We start from the raw sequence: 16,860 nt of genomic DNA on the forward strand, positions 1-16,860 counted from the left end.
CCAGCAGAGCCGGGGGGCGGTCGGACGGATGCCCCAGCCACGGAGAGCCAGGGCCACAGGGACGCGACTGCCCGCCCAGCACCCCAGTGTTGACGCGACCCCGGGGGATTGTGACCGCCACAGGCCGCCCTTGTAGGGGAGGGGGCAGCGGGGAGCCCAGACAGGAAGCAGGCCCAGGTCAGGGCAGGAAGAGGAGGAGGCTGTCTTCCGAGGTGGCCAGGCGGAGAGGGGCTGAGCAGCCAGGGGTGTCCACGCTCCCACTGGCCTGCTCTGGCCTCTGCAGAAGAGGCGGGGAGGGGTTGGGAGAACCAGCTGGACCTTTGAGCAGGGCCGGGCTGGAAGCTGCCGCACCTTTCTGAGCGGGATTTCATCTGAGCACTAGGGAGGGTTTGACCACTGGGCCCAAAAGTCCTCTAGCTCAGGAGGTCAGTCCTCTGACTGGGGGTCAGCTGTGCTTGTCCACCAGAGAAGGGATCTCGGGGCCATTCCAAGCAGCTTGGAGCTGTGAGACCACAGCAGCACGGGGTCTGGGGAGAGCCCCCTTCAGGGTGCACCCTCCAGGGCCTGGGGGTCCCTGGAAGGTCGCTCCCAGTTCTGGGTAAAGAGCTGGGACAATGACTCTAGAAACACATGTTCCCAGTGGTTTTGATGGACTTACACTTTCAGACACCAGGCTGGATCTACACACGGACAGTGCAGAACGTTACAGTGTTAATATTAGTACCCTGGTGTTCAGAACAAAGTGCTTCCTTCCAAGAGCCCTGCCATTCATAGCCACACGGGGTTTTAAGCTGCCAGACAGCACTGAAGACAGAGCACGCTGTGTGAGACCACTTTATTACATCACCGGGAGACACACGCATTCACAAGAGGAAGACGAGGACTGGTGACTCCCACAGGGCCTAGGGGGGTCTGGCGGGCTCAGACGTTGGCTCTGAAGCCCGCTTTCACAGAGAACCTCATCATAGGCTTCTCACGGGGCCGCAGGAGGCAGATGGAGCTGGGGAACCCCTTGAGCCGAAGGCGGCCCACGCCCCCGTCTGGGGTGATGGTGAGCCTGGCGTGGGTGATCACGTCCTGGAGTTCCAGGGTCAGGCTGTCGAATGAGTGGCTCTGGTTGGGGGAGAGCTGGAAGACAGATGTGCACGGCCCCGGTTACAGCGGGGCGTGCACGGGCACCCATTACGCAGGGTGTGCACGGCCCCCGTTGCAGCAGGGTGTGCACGGCCCTGGTTACAGCAGAGTGTGCACGGCCCCTGTTTCAGCAGGGTGTGCACGGCCCCTGTTACAGCGGGGCGTACACGGCCCTGGTTACAGCAGAGTGTGCGTGGGCCCCCCATTACAGCAGGGTGTGCACGGCCCCCGTCATAGCAGGCCACGCATGGCCCTGGTTACAGCAGGGCGTGCATGGGCCCCCGTCACAGCAGGGTATGCACGGCCCCCATTACAGCAGATTGTGTACACCCGAACTCCTCAACCAATACAGCCCTTTGGCTTGGACTTCAGGTCTCAAAGACCTGCAGCTACTGACGGCCACCCTTACCGTGGATGAGTGCTAGCAGGGGAGGCATGCCCAGTGACACTGGGCGGTGTAGGTGCCCAGAGGCTGAGAGTTTTCAAACGACTCAACTAACTGATAAGAAAGTGAAAGAGGTCACCTTGGCATCTCCCAGAGCCCTTTACCCATCTCCGTGTGGGAGCCACCCTCAGCTCCTCTCTGACCCACACTGACCATGCCCTCCTCCTCAACCCAGGACGAAATTTCTGGACCATCTGTGAGCATCTGTCCCGTGGGGGACACACCATTATAGCTTCGGATATGCCAGCCCCCCAAAACAATTTAAATACAGAACATTTTCCATTCACGTACTCTAAACATTTGAGCATTTTTTGTTGTAACCCATTGATTGTTAGAGATGCAGGGGAGGGCCCTGGACCATAGCGCAGGGGTGAGCCACACTCTGCAAAGCCGCCCCTCAGAGGTGCCAGGCTCGTGTTCGGAGGCCTCCCTGGAGACACCAGGCCTGTGTGTGCCCATGATCTGGAGCTGGCTGGACCTGGGCAGGGGGAGGTTGCAGTGCCAAGACTGCTGGGGATGTTCTAGCTCTCTTTCTCATGAAAGTTTCAAAATAAAATGTTAAAGTTAAAAAGCATGCAAAGTGGGAAGGCACCTGCTTCCTCTCGTCTAAGTGCACAGGTGAGCTTTTTAAGCTTGTTCATTTTACTGTTAAGCTGAGCAGAAGGTTTGGATCGTGTCCCAGTCCCTCAAAAGTGGGTCTGAGGGCAGTCCCTGGCTGGGGGCCGACACCACCCCTACAGCACCGAACCTTGGTGACCGGAAGCAGTGGTTTCCACCTGGCAGCCGGAAGGTCCCACTTCTGTCTGATCATGTCGTCTTCTTCCTGCGTTGTCAGGATACACCCATCCAGTTTGCAGCTGTCAGGGCAGTTACCTGTTGGGACAAATAAAGAGTGACTTTCTGCCCTCTGATGACACTCGGCACAGCTTGGCTCAGCAAGGAACGAGTTGCTTTTCTTTGTAAGCAAAAGCAAAGGCGTGAAGTTGTGAGAAGGGGTGAACTGATTCCTGACGGCGCTGCTCGCCTCTGCAGACAGGCGAGTATTTCTTTCCCAGAGGCTCCAGAACCGGCCCGCGGCCTGTCTGGCTGGCGCGTCTGGGCTGGCATGTGTGGTGGTCTTGCAGCGAGCGCCGGCGTGCCTCGGCCCCAGGTGGCAGCTGTGTGCATGCATACCGCTGTGTGCCCCACCCAGGACTGTGACAAAGCTGGAAAGCGGCCCCTCATGGCATTGCATTTTCTAACACAACAGTGCCAGAAGAACTAGCTGCGCTGAGCTCTGCGTGTTTGTCCACTTCCGTGACTGACTTCCATGGTTCAGGGCACCTGAGGGGCCACGGCAGCGTACTCGCGGCTCACTGCGGCTCAGGCCTGGCTAAGGCTTACTAGTGCTCGCCTGGTTTTAACAAGCCAGCCCTCAGAAATAAACAAGTGATTTTAATTTATTTTTCTGTGTGTGTGTTTTTGCCATAGGGCATGTGTGCTCACTGGAGAGAGACAGAAAGAGAGAAGGAAAGTGAGACATCACACCCTGGGGAGATGGCCGTGCCTCAGTCCCTTCTCCTCCACTCTCCTCTCAGGATTTTGGGCATGCATACACATGTGCCCAATGTAATTGTCAAGCCACCAGGTCTGGGACTTGAACCACGGTTGGCCATGTGGGACTCTAGCGTCTTTACCATCATGCCACCTGCTGGCCCCTAAAAAGTGATTTTAACCCACTCGTGCAGAGGCTGCAGATTGAGGACAGTGCTAAAACTGCAAACACACATGGACGCTGAGAACAGAGTGGGCTGATGTCCCCCGGCCCCAGGACGTGCTCCGTGTCAGCTGAGAGGAAAGTAAAAATGATCTAAAATGAAGACCTCCATGGGCCAGCAGGTGACATGGTGGTTGGGACTGTGGACCCCTCATAGCTACTATTCTGGTTCAAGTCCCAGACCTAACAGCTTAAAAAACACACCAGACACATGAGCGTGTGTGCCTGAAATGGAGAAGTGAACATGGCCTGGCCGTCCCCTCTGGGAGGTGATTTCTCACTGGCCCTTTCTCTTTATCCGTCTGTCCCTCTCCAGCAAGTGCATGCACTCTATAACTTGTTTTTTGTGGGGTTTTTTTGGGGGGGAGGGGGGAGCGGTTTAGAAGTTTTTGCTATAGGGTGCATGTGCTCGCCAGAAAGACAGAGAGAAACAGAAAGCCAGAAATCACCCCCCAGGGGGGATGGCCACCCTGCAATCCCTTCCCCATTCTCCTCTAGGGATCTTGGGCATGCACGCACATGTGCCCGGCATGAGTTTAAGGCACCAGGTCCGGGATTCGAACCATGGTCGACTACACGGGAGTCCAGCAACATAGCCATTATGCCAACTGCTGGTCCCTGCCCTATAACAAACTTTAAAAAATAAAAAGTAAACTGAAGGCCTCCAAAAATCAGTTAAAACTTCCGAGACCCCTTAAACTGACGAGCTCACACCCAGCACTATGGATGGTGAGCCAGGCCTGACATCTTGCACCTTGATGTAATTACTGAGTAAATCCATGACTTGAAAGACATCCAAAATAGTAATATGAACATCCACCATTTATTCATGCACAACTAAAGAATCATGAAATAGCTAATCCGGTACTTATAAAATGCCACCTAATGATTTGGAAACCTCTTTTGAACTCTCTTAATACATAGAAGCATGTGTACCACTCAAAAGTAATGGTACTGGGGTTCCTCATCCAATTATCTTACAGATGGATGTGCACAGCTCGAAGCCGCCTTTGTGTCGAGACCGGAGATGAGGTCCCCAGTCAGTCTGTGTAGCAGCCTCCTCTGTAAGAAGATGGCCCCTCCCCGCTGTCCTCGCAGGCTCTCGGGGTGCAGAGCCTGTCCTGCAAGGGCGCTCAGCTCTGGAGCCTCTATGACCGGGAGTACGGTAGCTTGTCCCCGGTGACCTGGCGATGGGGGCGCCCAGGGCCGTGACATCCTCGGGTAAAGCCCCAAGCAGCGAGCACTCCCTGGGGCCACGCTCACCTTGGCAGTAGTCGGTGTCGATCTCGATCTGAGTGATTACTCCGGGGTGCGCCAGGCGGAACACTGCCCACTCACAGCCCTGAGGCTGGAGGAAGCCACTCTCGTGTTGCTAGCAGTGACACAAAACAGAAAGCAGTCACCTGACCTGGAGGCCTTCAGGGAACAGCTCCCGGGCTGGCCCTGCCTGCCATGTGTGGGGAGCCAGATTCCACGTGGCCGACTGCAATGGCAGTCCCAGCCGGGCATGTGTGCATGCGTGCCCGAGGCCCTGCCGGAGTGGAGAGATGGAGGGGGACTGCACGTGACCACGCCCAGAGGGAGGGCTTGCTCTCCCCCTCTCTCTCGTAAATAATAAAAGAGAGAAACTGATCCTAAAACCGGCAGGTGGGAAATGTCGGGATGCACTGGGGCTGTCTCGTTTCGTGCTGTGCATGTTTCTGTGCCTGAGGTACAGGTGACTGTGCGTGTAATGCTCTGGGGCACTCCTTAGTGCTGATGCCAGCTCGTGAGTTCAGTGGGTCTCGGTAAATTTCTATACAGTTCCAGTAAAATCTTCTGTCACTTACAGCCTCCTTCAGGTCATACATGAGAGCATCTTCATCAAACCTAGCCCTTAGCTGTGGGGATTGGTTTGTTTTGACCTTTGAAAGTAAATGTTTCCATGAGACCAGCAGGTGGTGTAATGGCTATGTCACTGGACTCCCATGTAGTCGACCGCAGTTCAAATCCCAGACCTGGAAGCTTCAAACACACCAGGCATGTGAGTGTGCATACCCAGGATCCTGAGAGGAGAATGGAGAAGGGATTGCAGCTTGGCCATCCTCCCTGGGGGGTGATGTCTCTCTTCTGTCTCTCTGTCTCTCTGTCTCCCTGCTGAGTGCACATGCCCTATAGCAAAAATTCCTTTCAAAAAAGAAAGTAAGTAAGATGTCTTCCTGGTTGAGTCTGTGCCAACACAAGGACTGCCGCCAGGCCTCAGTATCTACGGGGGCTCAGTCGTCGCATCTGGAAACATCAGTGTCGTGAAATTAACACAAACCAGGGAAGGCTGTTTCTGACCGGCTTGCAGGGAGATGTGCAGACAGAGGTATCTGCTTTGCTTTGGTGTCTGTATCTCAGGTTAGTCACTGGCCCAAACACCAGCACAGGGACGGAGTGGGCCAGTCGCATGTGCACATACATGCTCTCTGCGCATACGTGCTCTCGTCCTGGGAGACACAGGTACTAGAAGTTATTAAAGGGGTGGGCTTTTCTGCATATCTGCCAATGAATTATTCACAGATTTTGTATCATAAAATAGTAGATCCTTTTGTTTCTTTGTTGAAAGAACAGGACTATCCCAAAGCCTCACAGAGGCAGTGGGCAGTAACAAGCATATTGTGTATGTGCCCTGATATTATAACAGAACTAGCAGGGAATTTGGAAAACATGGAGGATGGTGGCAAACATTTAGAAGAATGCTTAAGAAATTTCTACAATACAAAACTTAACGTAAAATGAAAAAAAAAAAAAAAGAACTCTGAGGGCCAGCAGACGGCACAGCAGTACTCACACATGGCCGATCGAAGTTTGAGTGCTAGACCCGGTAGTTTGAAACACACCAGGTGTGTGTGCGTCCATGTCCAGAATCCTGAGAGGAGAAGGGATTGCAGCATGGCTATGCCCCCTGGGAGGTGATTTCTCACTTTCTGTCTCTCTCTGTCTCTCCAGCAAGTGCACATTCCCTAAGGCAAAAGTCTCTACCAAAAAAGGAAAAAAGAAAAAAGAAAAAACTTTTCTAAAAAATATTTTTTTAATTCCAGAGGGCAGGTACACTTACCAGAGAGAGAAACAGAGAGGGAGAAATCACCTCCCAGGGGGGTGTGGTCAGATCACAATCCCTTCTTTTCCATCTTCCACTCCCATCAGGATTTGGGGCACACACGCATGTGCCCAGCATGGTTTTCAGGCTACCAGGGCTGGGATTCGAACCATGGTCAGCCATGTGAGATCTGACACCCTTAACCACGGAAGCCACAGGGCCTGCTAGAGAATCCTCCGGGAAAGCGTTACACTGTAACTGGTCTTGGTCTCTTACTTCCAGAACAGGGGGCCTGTCCAGCCTTCGCGCAGTCTCCCAGCCGTCTGCCACCGACCTTGTCTTGCCAACTCCTGCAGAAGACGACACCGCAGGACGGTGCCACGCACCACGTCACCTTAAATCTGAGAGTGAGCTCGTGGGTGTCACTAAATCACCGCTCCATGCACTTGGACATAGCTACTGAGTGAGTCAGCACGGTTAGTGCCCCAGTACAGCACAGGCAAGCTGAGCGCTGGCAAACTGAACTTTTCCTTCCATAGTAACTACGTGGGCCAAATCGGGCAGGGGTGGCTGCCTGCACTGACTTATGCATGAAGGCATCGGGGTGCTCTCTGCTGTCAGGCATCGTGACGGCCCTTCCTCGGAACTCAGCCTGAGCACATTGAGGAGGGGGCGCCGGTGCCCAGAAGTTCGAGACGGCGTCATCTCACCTATTATGTTGTTCGGGTGCCCGCACTGTGCATTACTAAACCCTACGCAGACACCCCCAAAAGCAATGGCCGCCAGGTCCACGGGCTCCTTGGGGTCCGTTGCAGTCCAGTCTTTTTGTCCAGTCCCGTACACTCTGAGACGGGCAATCCCACCGTCTGGAAAGGAAAGGTGCCTTCGTTACTTCCCGTTTGGCCCAGGGGCTGCACGCATATCACGCCCTGAGCCCCCCAGTCTTCTCCATGGCGCTCGCGGCAGGCCAGGGCCACACCTACCTGCTTTCTGTCATTAGAACAGCACGACTCCGCCCTGGGCCTTCCCCAGCCCCCCAGAAGACCGCAGGCTGTTCTGAGGTCCCCAGTGCCATGGTCTCAGAAAGGCCGTCCCAGCTCTCTGGGGTTCTTGCCCTTCACCAGTCCTCCTGACTCGGGCTGATTCCATCCACGCCGATCATTCGCTGAGCCCCGGAGCGGTCTGAGATCACTTCTCGTTTCCTGCCACGTTTTAAGCCCTTGCTGTTACCAGTCTCCCAGACCCAGAATCTAAAATGAAGGCCAGAGCTGCTCCGTCTTGGCTGCTTCTGTACCCTGCCTCCCGGGGACTTGGTGCACGGCAGGTGCTCGGATCTTTTTCCTGAATGAACAGCCCCGAAAAGATCAAAAGGCAGTTGGGAAATTCAGTGCGAATGAAACGCCTAGTGTCAGAAATGAGCCCTGCCACTCCCACCCAGACCTGAGCAAGAACATGGTGTGTTTACGTCCTTGCCTCACGGCTCAGCTCAGGGCGAGCTGAGGGACAAAGGACGGCGTTCGCAGGCCCTCCCAGCTGCTGAGAAGCACTATAGCCCGGGTCCCAGCGAGCTCAAAGTGCTCGTTTGACCATCGCTTCCTGAAAGGTGGAGGCCAGGCAGTTTGTATACAGGAGCTCGAAGTCATGTAACTAGTGTATTCCGCTAAACTCAACCCTGTGCGGGTTTTTAAAGAATTATGTAATTGGGGACCAGCAGTTAGCGTAATGGTTATGTCGCTGGACTCCCACGTAGTTGACCGCGGTTTGAGTCCCAAGTCCAGTGACTTAAACTCACGCCGGGCACGTGTGCATGTGTGCCCAAGATCCTGAGAGGAGAATGGAGGAGAAGGGGTTGCAGCATGGCCATCCCCCCTGGGGGGTGATTTCTCGCTTTCTATCTCTCTGTCTGTCTGGTGAGCGCACGCGCCCTATAGCAAAAACCTCTCAAAAAAAGAAAAAGAATTATGTAATTGCATTTGTTATTACTAATTTGACCAGAGAGAAACAGAGAGAGAGATAGAGAAAGTGAGAAGCAAGGAGAGAGAGAGAGAGGGAGAAAGCAAGTGGGAGAGGGGGTGGGAAAGCAAGCCACCAGGTCCAGGGCTTGAACCGCACCAGCCATGTGGGAGTCCAGTGCCTTAACCACCACGCCACCTGCTGGCCCCAACCCTGTATGTTTTCATATGAAAAGTTTGGTGAAACTGAGCGATCTGAAAAAAATGTTGGTAGGACAGTAGAAGCCTTGCTGTTTACAGTGAGTAAGAAGAGACTTCGCTGGCATAAATCCCTGAAAACCGCTAGCAAGAGTGGTTCCTAGCCAGGCCACGGGAGTAACACTGCTGTCCTGGCTCACTGAGCCTATGAGAGGTATTCTCTCTCTCTCCCCTCTCTCTCTCTCATCTGGTGACTGCATGTACCCTCTGACCAAAAAAAAAAAAACAAAAAAAATGAATTGTGAGATAGAGATTTCTTACAGCTCCACCTAAATACTTCAGTATCATAGCATTGCAAGTACTTTTCCTCCTGCCTTCCTTTGGGTTGTTCATAAGAGTAAAGACCGACAACTCAATCCTGCGACCAGCTGCCCTGTTGACAGCAAAATGACTTAATGGCAGTGCTCAGTCCCTCCCGAAGGACGGCGCTCCGCAGGTGTGTGTTGAACTCACGGTCTCTGTGTCTGATTTGCACGCTCACCCCTTCCCCGGCCTTAGGGCAGGCAGTGAGGTGAGCGGTCACTATGGGGGACGTGCTGCCGGCGCTCTGTGCCGCTGTCTGTCTTTAAAGCCTGAGAACCAGCAAGTGCTAGGCCAAAACGGAGGTCAAGGTCCACGGCAGGCACAAGCCGTGCAGCGTGGCTGCCTCGTGTCCCGGTGAAGCTCATAATAATTAGGGGACGAGGCCCACTTCATGTGTCCGCATGTGATTGGAAGGGCGTTCAGCAAATGAAGAACTAGTTGCTCAGAAGTGTCTGCCAAGACTCAGTGGAGAGACAGTCGGGTGTCTGGGCCAGGACTGACCGTCCGCTGCCCCCTCTCAGCTCCACCCATGGGGACTCTGCTCGGACATGTGGCCGCTGCGCCCTCTCCACAGCTCGCCCTTGGAGCAGCAGGATGTGGCGTTCCGCATCCCGCCCTCACCTGCCTGCTGCTGAGGGTGAGCCCTGGTGAGTGCAGTCGAGGGGGCGAGTTCCTTCCAGCCAGGCCCCCACCCCCAGCAGAACAGGGGCCCTGCCTCAGGCGTGGCCCTGCTGCGGTCCTGGGCACAGCCACCTGGCTCCTGGTTCACCGGGAGGAAGCTCCATGCTGGAGAAACAACCCTGGCCGACCTGAGGCCGAGGCCCCGCCCCCGCCACATCGGGCGTCACTCATTACTGCTGGGTCCCAACCATTACTTCCTGGAAGGTGGAGGCCAAACATTTTTTATACAGAAGCTCAAAATCATTTAATCAAAGCAGTCTATTGAAACAACCCTGTATGTGTTACATTAAATATTTGCAACTTTTATACCTGGTGAGGAACTAGCATCTGGAACGTAGGAGGAGCTCATGCCACTCAATAATCAAAGACATAGAGAGCCGAAGAGACAACCGTCCCGAGAAATACGCAAACGGCCAGCAGGCTCTGAGAAGCTGATTACCATCGCGAGCCTTCCGGAAAACGCATGCCAGAACCACAAGAGGCACCAGTTCACACCCACCAGGACACTGTGATCCAACAGAGAGCGAGTTTGGGAGGGACGTGGAGAAATCGGGGTGGCCATACCTGGCTGGCAAGAATGTCAAACGGTGCAGTCATTTCAGAAAAGCCTGGTAGTTCCTCAGACAGTGCAACACAGAGGCACCGTGTCACCCGACAACACGGACTGTAGGTACATACTCAAGACAGCTGAAAGCCTGTGGCCACACGGGAGCTTGTGAACACATGTGCACAGCAGGATCATTCTTTTTTTTTTGGAGAGGTTTTCACTGTAGGGCGCGTGCGCTCGCCAGACAGACAGAGAGAGACATAGAGACAGAAAGCGAGAAATCACCCCCCAGAGGGGATGGCCACGCCGCAATCCCTTCTCCTCCATTCTCCTCTCGGGATGTTGGGCACGCACGCACACACGCCCAGCGTGAGTTTTAAGCCACCGGGTCCGGGACGCAAACCATGGTCAACTACGTGGGAGTCCGGCAACAATAGCCATTACGCTAACTGCTGGTTCCCCACAGCAGGATTATTCTGACCAGCCGACAGAATCAAATGCCAATCGGCCGAGGCACAAACGTTAGGTGCATGTCTGTCCAGTGGAGTGTTACTCGCTCGTGAAGAGATGAAGCACTCCACCTGCTACGTCTCAGCTGAGTCTTGAAAACAACATGCTGCGTGGGCCGGCAGGTGACATGGTGGTTAAAGGCACTGAGTTCCCACATGACCTACTGCGGTTCAAGTCCTGGACCTGGTGGCTTGCTTTCTCGCTTTCCCTTTCTCTCTCTGTCTCTCTCTTGGTCAAATTAAAAAATAATAACAACAAATGGAATTAAATGACTAATTCTTTTAAAAGGAAAAGAAAGAAAGAAAACAACATGGTGTGTGAAAGAAGCCAGAGACCGAGCTTAATATTATGATTCCATTTACAAAACTTCAAGACAGACCGTAAACAAGTGATGGTTTAGGGACAGAGGAGATGACGGTTGTAGCTAAAGGAGGTGGCATTTCTTTCTGAGGAGAGAAAAATGTTTTGAAACTCCCTGCAGTGAGGTTGTACCTATTTGTCTGTACAACAGAAAGCTTTAAATTCTATACTTAAAAAATGGAAGGAAAAAGAGTCATTCGTACATACCACTTTGACTGCTAATACACCACTGAGTAGAAATTATTAGGAGATATCTAACCTAATACAACTTAATTCCATCACATCTTTATTGGCTCGATAGCTTTTCGGTAACTGCCTGTTGGTGAAGAGATTAAAGCAGGAATTCCCTGGAGCACAGAGAGACCAATAATCTGAAATTGCCAGAGAAATCGATGATCATTTCTTTTCTATTTTATGACTTGGCCAACATAAAGAAGCCATAGAACTGGGGTGGGTCCGTGCCACATTTACCTGGGAAAATGTTGAGTCTTACGTGAGTCCACCTCTGCTGGGAGTTGACCAGGAAATAGTTGTGGCTGGAGGATGGGTTTCCTGGTTGAAGCTCTGTCATGGGAACCAAGTGATCCCAGCTGTCGGATTTTAACTGGCAATAAATATTCAAACGTTAGCAACGACTCGTAAGAGCAGTGAACTCTCTCGTCGCAGTGCCGGTGTGGGTTTACAGGGTAGACGTGCTTTGGGATAAAAATGAACGATGGCTACCTAATGGCACAGGTAATGAAAATCTAACAGTCAAGCTCAGAGTTACTACTAAATGGGACGGGACTGGTGGGGGTGCAGCTATAAAACGGGACACTTGTGAGGCCAACCGTGTGGGAGGGCTCTGGGTTCTCGGTTCATGTCTGGGGATCTCGAGTCCTCTGTCCTGTGTGTGCCCACGAGCCCAAGGTAGCTGACGCTGGGGCAGACGGCAGTGCCGGGACCCTGCCGGGGGTCTCTCTCTCTCCCTCTCTCTCTCTCACCGAAGAAAAAGTAGAACTTTTTCAAAGCAAACAGAATAAAAGCCTGTTCCTCCATTTGCCCACACTGATTAAGTTAGCCACTGGGAGGCGGTGGTAGGTATTTGTGAGTGAAGGCTGAGATCCCAGATCCCTTCTGAAAGTGAAAACGTCTTCATTTTCAGAATTCGGAGAAGTAACGGAAATGGTGGGGTGAACATTCAGATGAAAACTGGGGCAGTTCCCGTGGCCAAGAGGCCTGGGACGCTGACTGGCTCGGACTTGGCAACGGATTCCCTAGAGACGTGCTTCTCGAACTGAAGGGCCTGGTTGTCGCTGCTGCTATCCTTCTGTTATGTATCAGCACTTTTGCAAATATAATTATTAGACGAGTCAAATTTTAAAAATAAAAATGTACTGAAACACAAGCTCCAATTGCTTACTTAATTCATCAGGAACAAAATGTACTTTGTCATAGGGCCTGCAGGTGGTGTAGTGGTTAGAGGCTCTGGACTCCCACATGGCTGACTGCAGTTCGAGTCCTGGACCTCACGGCTTGCTTTCTCACCTTCTCCCTCTCTCTCTTACTATGTCCTTCTCTGGTCAAATTAGAATTAATAAAGTTAAATAAAATAACTCTTTAAAGAAAGAAAGTTACGGGAACCAGCAGTTAGCGTAATGGCTATGTCGCTGGACTCCCACGTAGTCGACCGCGGTTCGTGTCCCAGACCCGGTGGCTTAAAACTCACGCCGGGCGCGTGTGCGTGCGTGCCCAAGATCCCGAGAGGAGAATGGAGGAGAAGGGACTGCGGCGTGACCATCCCCCCTGGGGGGTGATTTCTCGCTTTCTGTCTCTATGTCTCTCTCTGTCTGTCTGGTGAGCGCACGCGCCCTACAGTGAAAATCTCTCCAAAAAAAAAAAAAAGAAAGAAAGTTACTTCATCAATTTATTACAAAAAGTATTCTAGGTCCAGCAGATGGAGTTAGGTCCAGGAGGCTGGGACCCAAATGGCCGACTGTGAGGTTCAAGTCCCAGACCCAGTGGCATGAAAAGTATGCCAGGTGCATGTGTGTGCGTGCCCAGAATCCCCAGAGAAGGCCAGAAGAGAAGGGATTACACCATGGCCATCCCTCCTCGGAATGATTTATCACTTTCTCTGTCTATCTCTGATGAGCACATGCACCAAAATAATAGCAAAAAATTAATTAACGAATTTAAATATATGTAGATATATATATCAAAAATTTAAAATAAATGAACTAACTTAAATGAGTTCAACTTAAATTTAAACTTAACAGCAGGTGTCCTAAAGCTCCTTGTCGGTCTGTGGGTCTCCCTGGGAAGCAGCAGTCTGCAGAGGGTACTGAGGCTGCTTTCCGAAGCCCGAGTCGAGGTCTCTCATGAGCTCTGACGTCCTCTCCCGAGGGCCGACTGGGCCTCATTTGCAAGGTCACAGCAGGAAAGCTGAGGTGAGGCACGCCAGGGTGGGGTGTCCCAGAGAGTCACTCCACACGGCCAGGCACGAGGACGCTCCCTGCTGTGCTAATACTCCATGATGAGCGCCCCCCCTCTCGGAGGTGTACCTCAGCAATGGCGTCCAGCTCCTCAGGTGTGGCGGCAGCTCCTGCCCTGCCTCCCCTTGCTGGGATTTCTGGCTGTTTATCTGGAGACAGAGTGACCACAGGAGAAGGTCAGGCTCAGAATCAAGGAGGATGTACGTGCTTCATTGGGTTACACGGTAACCTCAGTTCTGCCAGATAGTACCCAAGACCATCACCTCGTAAGCCCTGGTGTCAGGTGACCAAGATGACAGGCAGGAGCTGAAGCTCCACAGCACTTAACACCGCGGTGTCAGGGAGTCGTGTGAGACATTTGGTGCCACGCGTGCTGGTCAGAGTGGCTAACGTCACTTCCAATTTAGGTCAACCTTCAACAAATCATTAGAACTTCTAAAAGTTGTGCCAGTAAAGCTGGACTGTTACAGGGTGTTCCAGAAACTCTCTCCCAACAGCATCCTTAGAATTGATGACTGGGTGATTCAGAAACAGAAGCCGTCATGGACGATTGATGGGTTTGCCGAAATAACCCTGCTCATTCATCATTCGGTTGTCATTAGTCATTTCCTGTGTGTGAAGTCACGTCACTTACATCACCATTGACTTCTCAGGGACACCGGCTCTCTTTGGGGAGAAGGGACATGCATCCCCACGGAGCCTTGCAGAGAGCTGTGCGCACAGCGCGTTCGGCACCCATCTGCCAACTGGCGTGACTGCCCCTTACGTGCGTGTACGTACACAGACTGGGGTGTGTATATTTCTGAGAAAGTTCATTCTAAAGCCAGCATCAGATGGTGTCATTGAAAGGGATAGACAGAATAACTCACAGAGCCTGCAAATCTCACAAAGTCCAGCATCCCTAGAGACAGAAAGGAGTATGAAACCCTGACAGCTCCCGCACCGTCACATCCACAGAGAAAGCTGACAGCAGGCCGGGAGTGGCTGGCCACAGCTGTCCCATTCCTGCCTCCATGTCCTCCAGTTGTCCCCTCCCCCCCTGCTCAGTAGCCTGCTCACTGAACAGCCCAAGGACATGAACACCTGACTTTGTGAGGCTTAAAGGAGGTGGGAATGATGAAATCAATATTGGGTCAAAGAGCATTGCCAAGCTTGAAATCAAAAATCACAGAGCACTCTACTGGACACCCTAGCTCTGAAGCTTCATCGACTACATCCTTTAAACAAGTTGCCGGACCCGCCTGCCTCACAGTCGGGGCTGAGCCAGATGAGCCCCACGACCCCCCAGTTCTCATTCTTGCAGACACCGGTCGCTACGGCACCTTCTTCCAAGTTTGCTGCTTGAATCGACACTCGAGGCGCATAATTGCCTGTGAAGTAAGAAATGTCCACGTCGAAGCCCCGGATCACTCCTCGTACCCCCAGCTTGATGACGCACCAGTCATGACCTACAAACGTGGACAGACATCTCCGTTAGAGTCAGTGCAGTACACGGAGCACGCGGTTGAACGAACCTAAAGGACAAACAACCAATAACAGGAGTACCCTCCTCCCCCCACACGAGAGTGTGTACAGAGTAATTCTCGGCCACGTGACTGCCATTCCCCAACATGGATCCTCAGTCCTACTGAGCCCGAAAATGCAGTGGACTCAGAGAGACCCAGTTCTAATTCCAAACTGATCATGTCCTGGGACCATCCTTGGCCGTTACTCGACCTCTCTGAGCCTCATTTCTTCAGCTGTAAATCAGGCATGAAATTAGCACCTGGAAGCCTCCGTGTGGCTGCTGTGATATAGAAACGGGTCCCCGGCTCAGGAGGCGTCCAGCACGGAGCCAGCTCTCCACCACCTCGTTATCTCAGCGGGGCTGCTGCACCCCTGCCCTCAATACCTGCCTGTGTCTGCCAAGTCTTTCAAGTCCCAAAGTGACGGGTCTGTCACTCTGTAGTTCTTGATTATTTGCTGACAAACAGTAAGCCACCTTAAAAATCCAGGTTCATTGCACTCTGATGCTGCTCCAAGCAACACAGAACCTTGGAAAAGTGCAACTGTCCAATACGTCTGTCATACTTGACACAGTAGCAAAAAGTCCAGTTATCAACTAATGCTGGAAGAGTGCTTCTATAGACACCCCATCAACTTCAAAAGTATACTTGGATTGAAATTGATGAGCAGCAGTGAACAAAAGTAGCCCCTTGAGGTGACCTCCAAGGCAGTGTGTCTAGTGGCCAAGGACAGCTCTTGGCCCCGTGCCCAGCTTGTCCTTCCAGCCGTGTGACCTGGAGAGTGAGCAGCTCTGTTCCCGTGGGATCGAGGCTAAGAACACCTACCTCAGGCAGCTGCTGTCAAGTCCGCGTGTGGATGCACTTCTCGGGCAATGTCTGCCGTGCGGGTCAGTAAGTAACCGCCCTGCCCCAGCCTCAGCCCTCACCCACGTCGCCTTTTCCTAACAGCACTTCCTCCTCAGTTTGGCCTGGTGGTACGTCTGTGGTGGGAGCTCTCCGACATCTCAGAGGCTGGAGTGCAGACAGGGACGTTCCAGATGACAGGGCACGCCCAGAGTCCCAGTTAAAATCTACCCAGAATGCACACTGGCTCTCCTGCACCCTGTTTTGAAAGCATACAGTGCTGGGGCAACAGAGCTTCACCTTATTACCTGGAATCCGTTTTCTTCTGGTCTCCCAGCCATCCCTCCACTTCCCGAACTCAGTATATTCATGTTCTTTGCAACTCGGGCCGTCACTCTAGAGCAAAGATGGACAGCGCATTGGTCGTTAACGCTCCCGGGAGGGCTGGGCTTCCGGCATACCAATTGTCCGAAGGACAGTGCGGACTCCTCCACGCAGTGCACAGCCGACACCTTCCAGGGAGGGCGTCCCCTTCTGTCTTTGCGCCATCGTCTCTGTGGGCCCGAGTACCCGAAATCAGCCACTGAGTGTAACAGGTAAAGCCACCACTGTTAGATCCACGGGCACCACAAATCCGCCCTCCCAGCTAAGTCTAGGCGGGTAGTGAACAAAGAGAGGCCAGCAGGTTCTAAAGCGGCCTAGGAGGGACTGTCACAAGTGCTGTGGGTGGCAGCATGCACCCTGCGATGCTGAGCCACGTGGGAAGGCCTCCAGTCGGCATCTCAAAGCCTCCTCGTACGTGCCACCGCCCTGGCCACGGAGGCGGGGGTGGATCACAGAGTGGAGAGTCTTTCAGGGAATATCTCTCTCTCTCTCTCTCTCTCTCTCTGAAACAATGTCTAAACTTAGGAAATGCCCGTGGTCCAGCTAAACCCCTGCCCTCGCCCTAGGCTGCTCTACGCCCACCTGAGGAAACAGGCACTCTCGAGCCACGCGAGGGCAGGGAAGCCCCTCCTCAGCGGACAGAC

The 16,860-nt window shown here is 53.0% G+C and overlaps 1 protein-coding gene across 1 annotated transcript in view; it reads right to left on the bottom strand.

Annotated features, from left to right (window-relative positions):
* Positions 1-805: 805 nt before the first annotated feature.
* ALLC (allantoicase) overlaps positions 806-16,860 on the bottom strand; it is a 33,696-nt gene continuing 17,641 nt past the window's right edge. Inside the window, exons 4-12 of the mRNA XM_006153521.1 lie at positions 16,141-16,228; positions 14,807-14,932; positions 13,554-13,633; positions 11,482-11,614; positions 7,110-7,265; positions 6,676-6,749; positions 4,599-4,707; positions 2,328-2,452; positions 806-1,128 (exon numbers count right to left, since the gene is read on the bottom strand). Coding sequence (XP_006153583.1) covers positions 922-1,128; positions 2,328-2,452; positions 4,599-4,707; positions 6,676-6,749; positions 7,110-7,265; positions 11,482-11,614; positions 13,554-13,633; positions 14,807-14,932; positions 16,141-16,228 — 1,098 coding nt within the window. The 3' untranslated portion in view covers positions 806-921. The remainder of the gene's footprint in view (positions 1,129-2,327; positions 2,453-4,598; positions 4,708-6,675; positions 6,750-7,109; positions 7,266-11,481; positions 11,615-13,553; positions 13,634-14,806; positions 14,933-16,140; positions 16,229-16,860) is intronic.

Source organism: Tupaia chinensis, unplaced genomic scaffold, assembly GCF_000334495.1.
Source record: "Tupaia chinensis unplaced genomic scaffold, TupChi_1.0 Scaffold000377_5, whole genome shotgun sequence".
Taxonomy (NCBI): domain Eukaryota; kingdom Metazoa; phylum Chordata; class Mammalia; order Scandentia; family Tupaiidae; genus Tupaia; species Tupaia belangeri.